Source organism: Gymnogyps californianus, chromosome 10 (genome assembly GCF_018139145.2).
Source record: "Gymnogyps californianus isolate 813 chromosome 10, ASM1813914v2, whole genome shotgun sequence".
Lineage (NCBI taxonomy): Eukaryota > Metazoa > Chordata > Aves > Accipitriformes > Cathartidae > Gymnogyps > Gymnogyps californianus.
The window spans coordinates 23,602,969-23,617,126 of NC_059480.1; the positions used below are offsets into that span (position 1 = coordinate 23,602,969).

Consider the following 14,158-nt stretch of genomic DNA (forward strand, 5'->3'; position numbering starts at 1 on the left):
GGCACGGTGCACGTTGAATTGCACAGTCTGTTTTTGCAGCAATTGCTTACGGTAATTATCTAGGTGCTTTGTTCCTTTATGCTGCAAGCAGGGATGTGTTCTTCTACATCCCACCTGGTGTATTACCCAAAAGACATGCTAGTTGGGATAAAGAGATATTTAATAGTTTTATGATAGCGTACAGTATAAATTCATCTTCTGAAAAATACAGCGTTAGCTAGGTCCAACTCTCCTCCAAGTTAAGCCGATGCTATTAATTTAAATCTGGGGGTTTTTGTGATTTTTTTATGCTTGCAGTGCAATACTGTGGTAGTCACTGGGAGCAGCTCAGTGCTGATGTATTCATTTGCAAGCAAAACAACAAAGCAAAGTCCTTACTTTTTGCTTAAATAAAATATGACTGATACAGGTGCATTTATCAGCATGTATAGACAGCGAGGAGCAGCCCAATGAAACGTACGTGGCTTCAGCATCCTGCCCCACGCGTCGTCTGTTTTACAGGTCGCTGATTTTGAAGTGTAACAGCTACAGACATGCCCAGTGGTGGAGGCAGGGCATAGACGAGTTCATTCGGAAACACGGCAAGGACTTCCTCACAGACCACCGCTTCGGGTCTTACGCAGCCGTGCAGGAGAACACGCTGGCCAAGTGGTGAGGACCGCGGCGAGGCTGCGACCGACTCACAGCGCCTTGGGCGCCGTTACCTACAGCAGCAATGGCACATGCCTGCCTGCGTTACCCCAGCTCTGATGGATAGAGCTGGTAGTGTTCAGTAGCTGTAGGGACTGACGATAATTAGAGAAGTTGCAAAAAATGAGCCTTTCTTCACCAGGAACGGAATAGCAGTACTGGTGACAGGAGTGCTTTGATCGTGTTACGGCTTTGTATCGCAGCTAATAGCATTTTGCAACATCAAGTTTCATTTGAATTTGAACACATTGGGTATTTATTATTGTAAGGATAAAAATGGTATCTTGATGCACATATAATTGGCAGGATGCTTATGAGTTAAAACCAGAACTGCTCTTTCATTAAGATATTCCTGGCTTCAATTTTATCCCAGTTTCTGATTCTGGAAATGCTGTTTCCTAAGGGTTTAGGCCTTTGGGCTCTGGGTTGTAAACTCATGGTAACGTAGGTGCTATTGAAAACGTCTACCTCTTTGGCTACGTCCCTCTCCATAGCTCCCTCCCAAAGCAGCTATGCTGCAGCCTGTCCTGCCTGTGCTCCTCTGCAACTGATGGTCTGGTCACGTCCTTCATGTTCTGAAATGCAATATATGTCCTGCTCACTACATTTGCAAGGCTGATTCTCATTCTGTAGCGCAGCATTGCCCTTCCAGGCACCACGGATGTGTTCAGGTGCAAATGTCACTCATCGGGTTGAAGAGCAGCATCAGATTCAAGCCTTGCAGATTGGCTTTGCAATGAAAGAGAACCAGCAAATGCAAATTTGGGCGTAGTCTAAGGGTGCCTGGCCTTGATGCACACAGCAGTCCCACGAGAAATCCTCCTGTCCGTAATGTAACCTGATTGCACTAAGCCATTCCCAGAAGCACCTCAAAAAATTGATTCTAGCTGGAAGCAAACCCTCGCGGTGCTCTCACTGCAGCTTCTGCCTTGCAGCAACCGCTGCCCAAATAGTTTCCGTAAATCAAAGCAAACACCACTCCGCCATCCTTGCCTGAGAGCCAAACCTAGGTTGCACGTCAAGCACAACCCAAGAATATTGTGTGTGGTTGGCAGAAGTGGTCACTTAATAATCTCTTGTTGTGCTGTTTCATTAAGTCACTAATAGCAGCATGAAATTCTCCCTGCGTGTTGTCCTAATTCTTGACATTCTTTTGAGAAGAGAATGTTAATGGCATTAACACAGAACCCCATCGGTCTTCAGCTATGGACTTCGTTTAATGAAGGGGGAGGAAACTTAAATCTATGCACTGTGTTTGCTTTTACAGGTATGTAAATGCTAAGTGGTACTTTGAAGATGTCGCAAATGCCATGGAAGCCGCTAAGGAAGAAATTTTCATCACAGATTGGTGGTTCGTACTTACATATTTGGATGTTGACCAGCTGTCTCTCTTGGGACGTTCCCGACAATGCGGCACTGTTTGGAGGCCCTACAGTATGGCAGCTAGCCGTGCGGCCAGATGGTTTGGCAGCACACCCAAACATCTCCTTGTGTTGTATTCAAAGGCCTTTTCAGGAGGGTTGGCAGCAAAAGCGCATGCTTGAAATCAGCAGCTTGGTTGTCTTCTTTCAAGGGAAGGCCTGAAATTGCATGAAGGCACCACCTGAATTGCAAAGGTTATGGCTTGAGGTGCTCATCAGGAGCGTAAATCGCTACGAACACAAGGGGCACGAATGTCTTTCAGTGTATAAGGGAACATGGATGCTCAAACACCTCCGACAGAGCTCTTCCCATGTGATCCTGCATGGGATCCTCCTTTCAGCTCCTTACTGTCTTGGCAAGCCTCGTGCCAGCGATGAGAGCATCTTGGGGGGGTGTGATTTTGCTCTGTTCTTAAATGGGCCAAACAACGGAGGGGGAGTTTTGCCGCCCCTTCCGAGCTGTGTGGCTGCCGAAGGACTTGGCTCTGCCCACTTCTTAACTAGTAATCCAGCATGTTTATGCAGTGCTCTGGTTCCTGTTTGAGGCAGAAAAAGGGTGCTCTCACAAACTCGGGGCAGAGTTACTTGGCTGGATGCTGGTTGCAGCTGCCTGTGTCTTGCCTCTGTGAAGGTTAATCTGGCTGAGCCAGCCTGGACCTTGGGGATGGGATGGTAGGGCAGGCTCCCAAGACATGGCTCAGACGTCCTCTTTAACCTTGGGCATGTCTCTGTGCTCCTCTTTCTCCATCTGTAAAATGAACAGTGCTTGCTATTAATCCACTGCCCGTAGGGACTAGGAGGATTAGTTCTTCGGTGGCAATCTAAAATATGATGTTAGCGTTTACTGGGGTAAACCTGTTTCCTAACATGGCCACAGATAAACCCAATGCTCCTGGATCCCCACGTGCAACATCAGGTAGCAATGCAAGAGCATCGCATTTCAGATCCATTGTCTCTTACTTAATGTTTTATTCAGACAATTGTTAATGTATCTCAGAATTCCAAAACTTATCTGAAACTTGGAGCTTAAGATAGAAATGCTGTTGTCAGAAGCATGTTTTTAGGAAGTAGCAATATGCTTTATCCAAGCACAAGTTCCCATGCTCAGTACAAAAGTAAAGGAATGACATTCTGTCACCTTGCTTTGCAGGAGTTAGATGAGATTGCTTAATTATTCCTTGTAATCCTTAAAGCTATGAATCAATAAAATGTCCTGGTGAGAGATCATATTTCTTTGTCTTTAGGCAGCAAGGAAAATTCAGCATGAATCTATGCTACTCAGATAGCCTAAGTACCAGGAGAACTGAAATCCCACTCTTACTTATTTTTTATGTCTACACATTTCTTTTAAATCTACCTTGGGGTTTTCTTTTGTTGCATCTTTCTCTCATAGATAGAGTCCAAGTTCCTCCATTTATACATCACTGTTAAACTTGGTCTCATGGGCTGTTGTATACTAAGATGAATGTGCTGGACACATCCCTTGCCCTCTGTAATGCTCCGTTATTAAAAAACAAAGAGCGTGATGTTGGAGACTGCATCACTCTGGGACGTGAGCCTTCACATCCACTTTATATAAACTTTTGATTTCTTTGCTTCCCAAGTTGATTATTTAGGCCAATGCTTTGTTTGCAGACTACATATCCTGTGTTTTTTCCACCCCTTTATTTTCTTAGGCTGAGCCCAGAAATCTTCATGAAACGACCCGTTGTGGAAGGAAATCGCTGGCGGCTGGACTGCATCCTCAAGCGGAAAGCAGTAAGTGAGCTCCAGCTGCAACCTTCACCCTGCAGAAAACCACGTGCGCCCACCCAGTTACAGGGTCATACTGGGACTGGAGCATTTGCACCATTCATTTTGGTAGGGATGAGAGGTAAAGCTGGCCAAGCCTCATTTCAGATGGCCTTGGAAAACTACATGTTTTGATTTGCTCCCTCCATTTGGGTTTGGAAGAGCTGGGAGGCAGAAGGGTAGATCCTCTGATTGCCTCTTCAAGTCCTCAGGTGTGGGTCACTTCAGCCTTGCATGACGACTACCCCAGCTCCTGGTGGGTCAAAGAGCTGTTGCTGTCCAGTGCTCTCCTTGTGGTATATGTAATTTAGAGGTACGGGAAAGACTAAGCACTTTGCGGTGGCTCTTGGTAGGTGGTTTGTACGTTACTGTGTTGTCCAGATCCTGTCTGTCATTACCGTGTATTGGGTGTCTGTGCTGAAGCTTTCAGAGCTGAAGCTGTGAAAGATACCATCAGTCTGCCAAGAAAATCAGGATGTCATTAGCAAAAAGTCACTTGGTACCATCCAGAGGTTCATGCTATCTCACGATAAGCCTCATTGGGTTTTCCATACTTGATACATTGCGTAGGTCCTTGCTACAACTAAACACCGAAGAACTGATGTTCTTGCTGTTGGCGCATCTTTCCTTGCTGTAGTAAAGAAGTGCCTGTTGACATTAAACATCACCCTAGTGTCTCCCAGCCCGGTTACCCCAGTGGAGCCCCTCTTGCCTTCGTCCTGCCCGGGCCATGCTGCCCAAAGCTCGTCATGCCATAGCTCTTTCACAGCTGCTACCACCAGTAATAATAGATTTTAGTGGAGGACATAAGAAAGGCCAAAGCCTGAAAGGTTTTTGTGTTTTCTTCTTATTATTTTTATTTCCAAGGATAACTTAAATGATTAGAAAAGGCTTTATTTTTTTGGTAGCTGGCTCTTACTACCTGTATGTCTCCTGGTTTTCTTTGTTCCTACCCACCCCTTTCTGTATTCTCATGGCTCTTGTGGCCGCTGAGACAAGGCAGGTCGGCCGCGTCCTCCCTGCCTGTCGCTTCTCGGGTGGAGACTCTGGTCATGAAGGTCCTGGTGCATTGCTGTGAAGAAGGGATGTGGGGAAAGGGCTTCAGCAAAGCATGGAAAAAAAAGTGTACAAACGCAAGCAGCATCACATTCCCCAGAGCTGGACTGTGGTGTTCAACTTGTTTACAAGGAGGTGATAAGCATGACTTAGAGACTTGGACTCCTATTTGCATTGCCATGTTATCTGAGTTAATAAATGCTCGTGTTCAGTAAGCAAATGCTTGTATAAACTTGGTAAGGCTTTTTTCCCTCTGTTTTTATTTCTTCTTCTCTGCTGTTCCTCCTGAACAGAAAAGCTGAGACCTGCTGTTGACCTGGTGCCTTTCCTGGCACTCCTGGTCCGGATTCCCATGCAAAGCTCTGTGCTGTTGCATGCTGTCCTTTCTTGTGCAGCACTTTGAGATATGAGCAAGCAACTGCAACTACTAGCCCTGTTTCTCTTTCATTAAGCATTTTCATCTCAGAAAACGGTTTATTTTGTTGCTGGTTGTAGTCTCCTTTCGAATAACACGTCTGGATCCAGACTGTAGAGAACATGTTTCGTGGAGCCAAGCAAGGCGGACAGAGAAGCTGAGTGTGAGGTGTTTATGAATGTGGGCTGTACTTCAGTTGTTCACCCAGCATGTGATAACACCGGTGCTAGAAATGGTAGTTTGCCCCATGTGAGCAGTGAGTCAGGAAGGGAAGCACGGCCGGGGAAGTCTCTTGAACTCTTGGTGTGGTAGAAGGGCAGGGTCCAGGTGGACATGCTGAAATAGTTTTGACTCCCTCCTCTTTGAAACCAGTTGTCGTCACAGTCATCACCCCTCCCCATGCCTAGAAAAAAAAAATAGAGTTTTTTGTCTCTGACTGTTGTTGATTTGGAAGGAGTCTTATTTTCTGGCAAATGAAACGTGGCCACAGGGCATGCTCACTGGATGGAAGAATTTGGCTTTGTTTCTCATGTTGACATGGATTTTCCTATGGCTATAAATACCTTGTAAGAGTGAGGAGTGTTTTAAGGTTAGTTCCTGGAAATACTTGCCTGCTTTTTCACTTGTGGCATTTCTTTGACTCGACAGGGCGGTCAGCAAGCTGGTGTCTAGGTGTAGGGGTAAGGCTGTCCTTTATGTATGCACAGTGCTGACTTGGACTTCTCTGGGTGCAGTGGAGAGCAGAATATCATCCACAATTTGGAGACTGCCTAAGCTCTCAGTAGCAGCTTTATGGGAATAGGAACTTAAAAGACTGTGGGAAGTTTAGGTCCCAAGTTTAAACTGGCAAACTCCACTGCAAGATTTTAGACCATGCTAATTTATGGCAACTGAAGGTGTCCCAGTCTGTGACCAGCATCTGCCAAGGTTTGGGCAGTACTTGGCAGTTTTGAAAGTGCTTTAACAAGTGTCCTTAGAAACCCTCCTGTGGATACCATTCTGGTCACAAAAAGCACCATCCTTTGAGCACTGCTCATTGTATTCCAGGAACTTGTTTAGCTCTACCAGCAGAAAGAACTTGTTTGCTGGTGTTGAGTTGGTTGCATCGCCTTTGGGAGAGGGATGTCCATATGACCGCACTGGTATCGTTGTCCTGCAGAGGCTTTTAACTGTAGGCAAATCTCAGGGCAACATGAAGTAGCAGAAAACTGAACTTCAGTGGATGTGTGCAACATGGTTAAATGTGGAGTGAATCACATTTGCAAAGTCTTACCTCAAAGGGTGTTTAAAAGGGGCTACTGTAAGAATGACCTGTTGATGGACTTTGGCGTAGCTCAGCTCTTCACACGCGAGTCCAGGTACTGAGCCCTCCTCTGGAGGCTGAGCAGCTTTCCTGAGCAGTGCGGGTCCTTGCACGCTGTGGGGTCACCATGGTGGGATCTGGAAGAGCGTAACCAAGAACAAGTAGCCTCAGCCTGCATTTCTGTCTGCAGGCACAACATGCTTGCTGCCTCTTAGCTTTTCCTCGCTTCAGAAATGGACTGTGTCCATTGACATACCTGCATACCATGTGTTTCTTTATATTTCTGACAGCAACAAGGAGTGAGAATTTTTGTTATGCTGTACAAAGAGGTGGAGCTTGCCCTAGGGATCAACAGTGAATATAGCAAGCGGACACTCATGCACCTCCATCCAAACATTAAGGTAATTGCGCATCGGGCAGCTGTATGAAGGACATTTGCATTCATTTGTTCTTGATAGCTAGCGCTGACCCTCAATGTATTTGGGTGTGAACTGGAAGAACAGTGTTTCATACCATTACAGTGGGCATAGTCTGAGAAGACGTACCCATACAGTGATTACCACATCTGGCAACTTCATTTCTTTAGGTTGTAATTGAACATAAAATTGCTTAGTTTAGACTTGCCAAAGCAACTATTCATCTAATTCACAAGGAACGTATTTCACGTGACAAGTTAATGGGCTTACATCAAATGGAAAATTACAATTTGAGAATGTTGTCTCATTTCAGCATTTCTGTTCATATATAGACGACGAGAGTCAGCACTGGATGTTTACGTTCCCATCGTAAATGAACAGCGTTGTGCTGTCCTGTGCTGTTTCGCTGCTGCTCTGCCACCGAGCAGAAAATGAGTTGTGGCACACGAACCAGTAGATAAGGCTAGATCCAGTCTCTTGAAATTAGAGACATATATTTTAATGAGCAATAAGATATATGTTATGCATGAGGGTGACTAACAAACTTCTAGAATAATAGATGTATTGTCACTTGATCAGTTGTCACGGTGAAGGGAAGCATCCGTTCACCATCATCTTTGCAGCAGGACTGGAAGGTATAACTGGAAGATAGGCGCTAGCTGTGTAACAGGTTTTGGGGGCAGCCAGGTGAAACTCTGTAGCTTTTTCCCCAGGAAGCTGGTCTAATGGCTCTCCTCTAAAATTAAAAAATAAAAATATGTACTGTATGCTTAGATATAGAAGTTACTTTGCCATAAACACATGTCAAAAAGAATCTCATAAACAAATGCCAAACTACTTGCTGATTTTAAATGGGGAAAAACCAGCCAACTTCTCATTTCACTTCTGTAGCAGCAACAACCCAAGAAGTGAGTCAGATCACCAATATGTTGTTTTCTTTTAGAGCAGGCTCTGTGTTTGAAAGCTCAGCTATTATAGCTCTACTGAAAGCATGATTTTATTTGTTGAAACAGTTTCCTTGACTATGGTCCTCTTATGAACACTGCTGTTGTAAGTGTGACCTATCCCAACATCAGTAACCGTTGCTGCTTGGGAATACTTGCATCGTGGGGAAGCAGCTGCCTGCCAGTAAGGCTGAGCCCAGCTCGGGGGGAGTCATGTAGCTTCAGTAATTACAGCAGTCTGTGTGGAGGCATCTTCTAAAAACTCCAGTGTTTCCCCATCGTCCTGAGCAGCCAAAAAAAAAAGCTGGGCAGCTCTCTGGCTGGAGGGTTGTAAATTGGGCAATGACGCTGAGCTTGAGTGCTGGTTTTCTCCCCAGGTGATGAGACACCCAGACCACGTGTCCTCCTCCGTGTACCTCTGGGCCCACCACGAGAAACTCGTCATCGTTGACCAATCCGTGGCATTTGTGGGCGGCATCGACTTGGCGTACGGCAGGTGGGATGATGACGAGCATCGCCTGACCGATGTGGGCAGCGTGAAACGAATGGCGGCAGTGAAGTCGGTGTCGACGGCCAACCTGGCAGTAAGTGAGCTTGCTCCAGCTGGTGGCCACGTTCAACATCTGCACGTCAGGTTTGCGGTGGGGATGAACCAGCTGTGTCCACTTCTAAGCATAGGGTTGGGTTTAGGAGGTTTAAAGAGGAATAGTAATGGGAAGGAGGAAGTATCTGAGCATCAAGTGACTTTAGGGCTAGATCCTGACCAGCCCTTGCTCGGGCACAGCGATAGACAGCTGGATTTCCCCTGGAGCTTGGAGCAGCAGTCACAATTTGGAGGCTACGTTCTTAATAAAACTTAGCTAGAAATGCACAGTAGGCACTCGCAGGGTGCTCCGAACTTGTGGATACTTGGGCCCTCAGCAGGTGCCTTGCTTGCTGGGCTTTCTGCTAACCTGGGTCTATATGCATCCAGAGATCTCTAAAAATTTTAAAGATTTTAAAGAGGTCTAAATTTATGAGAATTTCAAGGGGAGTAACAATGCAGAGTAAATTTATGGGGTTGAAGAATGTACTGCTAGCATTAGTGGGTTTTTCTGTCGAGTGCCTCCTCGGTACAGACTCTCTCCCTCAAAAGCATTTGTAGTTCCCACCGAAGTGTGTCTTTGTCACAGAGCAAAGTTTGGCTCCTGGTTGTTTCTGAGCATTAATATGCATGATAATCTGCAATTAAAAGGGAACCTGCCCGTACATCACCTGCAGCAACGTCCTGTGTCTTTTAAGTCTGCAGCAGAGTCGTCTGAATGTGTCCCCCTGCAGTCTCAAGCTCTGTCCCCAGAAAGCCACTTGTTCCAGAGAAATGCTGATGACGCCCCAGACACATCAAAAATGAAAGGAGTAGGAAAACCCAAAAAGTTTTCAAGGTTCAGTATTTACAAGCATCTCCACAAACACGGCATGCACCATGCTGACAGTGTCAGCAGCATAGACAGTGAATCAAGTAAGTAATGCTTTTCAACTAAACAACATATATAAAGCGTGTGGGGGGGTGGGTGGGTGGGTGTACATGCAGATTCACATAATTTCTAGGGTAATGTGTTCTTTGTAAGGAAGGAAAGTTGATGAATTTCTTAACTATCAGAATAATAACTGTGTAGTCTATATGTAAATTTGTGTCACTGCAAAATATACACGAAAAGTTTTAAGTGGATTTGTATTTAGTTAATTAGCAATTGTCACGAGCCATCAGATGAGTGATATAGTGTACGTGATACTTATGTTTATACTGCTGGAAAATTTTTGTTCTGCAAGGGAGAATCAAATCTTTCATTTTTCAACTTGTATTTATTATAACAAGCAAAACAGTTTCTGAATGTGATTATTCCCTCTCATAGACTAGTGTTACCTAGGTTTAAATTAGTTCACTTAAATGGAAATATTCCCAATTTACCTACTTACTAGAGAGGAGAGACTGTTCAACAGTTGAATGTTTTAATGCAGCTTTTAATTCCCCACATTAAAAACAGCTTCAAAGCTAAAATTACAAGGATCGGCTTGACATTTGTTCTAGCGTGGAGTCCTTCCTGAAATCTGTTCCTGAAGTCCTCAGCTCCTGAAGCTGTACGTTGCTCACGATGGGAACTTATTTGAGTTTCCATCACTCCCTGCAGATCTTACTCCTGCCTCTGGCCGCAGGAAGCCTTGCTGGAGCATCGTTTGCCTTTGTTGGAGTCAGCTCAGGACATAGCCGTGGCTTTGCTACTTCAATATATCTGTTTGGTTTAAAACCAGCTGGGTCTTGAATTCGGTCCTTTGCCTGTTGGTCTCTTGTAGTTTCAGCAAATTGACGTCTCTTTTGAGATCCTGTCATGCAAGGTGTCTTCAGACGGGATCAGGCGCCAGTGTAGCAGAAGTAGACGTGTGTTTTTGCCATGAATAGAGCATCTTCACTTTCTGCAGGTTACTGTAACCCCACTAGAAGTCAACCGAATATAATCCAGAGTTTAAAGCCCCATCTGAAAATGTTCCATCACCACACTGAATCCAAACAGGGGCTCGCTGAGCCTCAGGAGGGTAAGTGGAGGAAGGCAGAGGTGCAGAGCCGTTCAGGCTTTAGCTGCTGATGTTTTTTGCATTGTAATGATGGTGAGAGTTAGGTTGGGTGCCAGGATCAGCCTTCGCTGCTTGTTGTTCTCCCAGCATCCTTAGCACCCCTTTGAGGACATCCTGGCAGAAGAGCCTTCTCCAGAAGCTTCAAAAACTGCAGCAAAAATAAATAAAATTTAAAAAAAAAACCCAAACCCAACAAAAAAATCCCACAGCAACAAAAACAACAACAAAAAACCCCAAAGAAATTTGCAATAACAACTGCAGGGAACAGTTGAGGAAATAGCTCTGATTCTAGTATATGATTATTTCAGCAGTTCTCTTCCTGCAATGGAAGAGGCTTGTTACTGGAATTGGGAACTTCTGCACTGGATATTTTAAAATAAGCCTGATGCAGGAAGACAAGTGGTAACAGAGAGAGGAAGCAGTAAAGTGGCTGCTGCCAGACCTATGTTTGGATGAAGACTTGGATGTCGTGTGTCCCCCCCTTTTGCCCCTTATTAAAATCAATGAAAGCATACTCAGTTGAGAAAGGAGTTGGGTGGTTATGAGCACTGAGCTGTTCTGATCTCTGGACTGATGTTGAAAGGGCCTATTTCAGTATGGTACCTCATTGAGATGCCTTTGAGTTCTGGTACGGAGCGAGGAGCGGTTTTTCAACATCCTCCTCTTGCTAACGTCTTCCTCTAAGGCATTAATTGCCAATTATAAAATATTGGTTACGAAGTAGTGGCAGGTAACAAGGAAGAGATGCGTTTGCTTCATGGAAATGAAGTGCGGTCTCCCCTGTGGTCACCTCATGCTCATTCATGAGTCAGTGTGCACTCATCGAAGCTCAGTACACGACGTGTGTTTTGGCCGGAGAGCGTGTCCCACCCATTCCCATTCGAGCATGCTGAGTCAGCGATTCCCCAGCTCCACCTGGACTCTCACTGGAAACTCACGCTTGCCGAGGCGGCTGTGGCGCATACCTGCTGCATGGCATTTTTGGCATGGCGTGGCTCAGCTCGGCTCAGTGGGGTTACAGCAGTGCTGGCAGGGCTTGCTTCGTGTGAACTGGTCTTGTTCCACTGCCGCCCATGTGTATTTTGTTGACTGTTGAAAGGGGTTTTTTTATGCTATGGGGTTTTCCTGGTTACCTGGTGATGTGGTTGGGTTAGGAGAAGGCTTCTGCTCTTGGCATGTTACTGTGTAATTATCGCACTAGTATTTGGTACAGTAGGTGAAGGCTGCTCTCAGGGTCAGGAAATAATGCTAGTTAAATATTTATGGTCTAGGCCAACATTTTTGGTTTTCTTAGGAGAGAGGAAAAAGAGTTCACTCTGCACCCAAAATATGTGCTCTAGAAAAGGGATCCTGTTAGGAGGGAATATCCCTGTCTACAATATTTTAGACCATTTTTAATCACCATCAATTTGGAATTCGGGATCCAATTGTTCAACATGTAAAATTGTATTAAAGGATGACATTGTTATTTGGAAAAACAAAATCAAACGAACAAAACCCGCAATACTTAATGAGGGAACATGAGCTTTTTAATCATCTCATTCTAGTTAATAAAGACTAGCTTCTGTTAGAGGAGGTACACCCTGCTATAGAGGCAAAATAATAAACCCTCTAGCAGAGAAGTTGAAATTAGTTCATTAGTATTGTAAAATATATTAAGTAGATGATATATGTGATGTTCCTGTACATATATCCACTAAGGTCAGTCGCAGCTGGGAGTGGACTGCCACATGGTAATGTTTAGGTGTCACAGGACTGTGGAAAGACAAATTATTATAGGATGATTTTTTAGTCCAATGTAGAGAGAATTCAGCATCTGCTTTTTGTTTCCATAACAGACTCCTATATATTACCTGTCCTGATTGTATAACAAATATTAAAATAGGGAAGAAAAGATACTAATATGCATCCTTTGAAAGCAACAGGAAGACTAGGGAGAAAACAGCTTCAGCTAACCGGGACGGGCAAGTCCCACCAATGCTTTTCTGTGGCAGTGAGTTTCTCACCAGCGGTGTGTGATGGACAGCTGTGACTTTGGACCGTGTGTTTTTGTTATCTTGTTTGCCTGTGACAGATAAAGGATCCATCCGCAGCTTGAAGACGGGTGTTGGTGAGCTGCTTGGGGAAACCAGGTTCTGGCACGGAAAAGACTATTGCAACTTCGTCTTTAAAGACTGGGTTCAACTTGACAAACCTTTTGCTGGTAAGTGCCTTTGCACCCTGGAAGTCATTACATTCCCCCGAACCCTCTTCCACATCTTTTCAGTCTCAAACCGTATTTTTTCCTGCTTCTGAGCCAGAAGTAATGAGGTTATTTTGGTTTGGCTGCTAGGAAGAAGCAGCAAAACTCCCTTTGAGAGGTTCTAGGGCCAATTATGCTGTTACAGTCCATGGACTTGGACTGTGGGCAACTGCATGATAGTTCATCTGCACAACCCTCGGTGCCGTGTCCCAAAAACTTCAGTTTGAGGAGGGGGACGCCGTGCTTTTCCACATTCGTGTCCTTTGTCTGAGGAGGTCCAAACGTGCTTTCCTGTCCCGTAGACTTCATTGACAGATACACCACCCCGAGGATGCCCTGGCATGACATCTCCTCCGTGGTGCACGGCAAAGCGGCGCGTGATGTCGCCCGACACTTCATCCAGCGCTGGAACTTCACCAAGGTGGGGTGCGGGCGTCGCTGCTGGGGGGCACAGAAATAAATACAGCCCCTGCCTCCCCCACGTGCCCTCTGTAGGCATGCATTTAATTTTTTTTTATGTTATTCTGCTATGTTGCAATCTCTTCAAGGATTTTTTTTTTTTTTCTTTTTTCCCCTGGGCAGATTATGAAGCCCAAATACCGATCCTTGTCCTACCCATTCCTGTTGCCAAAATCTCAGCAAAGTGCTAACGAGTTGAAGTATCAGGTGCCCGAGGCTGTTCATGCCACAGTCCAGGTGAGTGTTGATGGTCTCCTGCTCACGTACTCCTCAGAGAGCTTGTTTTGCATCTTTCCAGCAGGAAGTGTTGATGCCTGGCAGACCCTCTGCAGAACTTGAAACTATGAAATGAAAACCTCTTCTTTAATTTAACTCACAGCATAGGTGGTCAGATCCTCAATTACAATAAAATAATGCAACTCTTTCAGTAGAGATGCATTAATTTATACCTCCACCTTTGAGGTAAGAGGACCAAGCTGTATGCACTACTCAAGTTGTGGGAACACCATGACTTTGTATAGCTGTGTAATTTTCTGTTTTGTTTTCTGCTGCTCTTCTTCTAATGCCTAATATTTGTTTTTTATCTTTAGGGAAGGCCTGATGGGTTGAGGTTGCCCACTGAGTATTTATCCCAGATCTTAGAGCAATCTACCAGGCCCCCGATACCTCGCTCAGACGGGTAGTGGTCAGCTAGAGCCCAGCATTAAGTGGAGTCTCAGGGCTATTACTTTCTGCATTGAACTTCATCGGCATTTTATTATGCAGCCACTCAGCCCTGTGGGTCCTGTGCAGTTCTGCACAGTCAGCCCAC

At 45.1% G+C, this 14,158-nt stretch overlaps 1 protein-coding gene across 2 annotated transcripts in view; it reads left to right on the forward strand.

Annotated features, from left to right (window-relative positions):
* Nucleotides 1-14,158, forward strand: part of PLD1 (phospholipase D1) — a 68,718-nt gene that overhangs the window by 31,791 nt on the left and 22,769 nt on the right. Inside the window, exons 9-18 of one of the 2 annotated variants that reach the window (XM_050902143.1) lie at nucleotides 502-651; nucleotides 1,958-2,041; nucleotides 3,788-3,869; nucleotides 6,967-7,077; nucleotides 8,414-8,620; nucleotides 9,318-9,534; nucleotides 10,494-10,607; nucleotides 12,721-12,849; nucleotides 13,191-13,309; nucleotides 13,471-13,584. In XM_050902143.1, the coding sequence (XP_050758100.1) occupies nucleotides 502-651; nucleotides 1,958-2,041; nucleotides 3,788-3,869; nucleotides 6,967-7,077; nucleotides 8,414-8,620; nucleotides 9,318-9,534; nucleotides 10,494-10,607; nucleotides 12,721-12,849; nucleotides 13,191-13,309; nucleotides 13,471-13,584 (1,327 nt within the window). The remainder of the gene's footprint in view (nucleotides 1-501; nucleotides 652-1,957; nucleotides 2,042-3,787; nucleotides 3,870-6,966; nucleotides 7,078-8,413; nucleotides 8,621-9,317; nucleotides 9,535-10,493; nucleotides 10,608-12,720; nucleotides 12,850-13,190; nucleotides 13,310-13,470; nucleotides 13,585-14,158) is intronic. The other variant, XM_050902144.1, reaches the window with a different exon arrangement.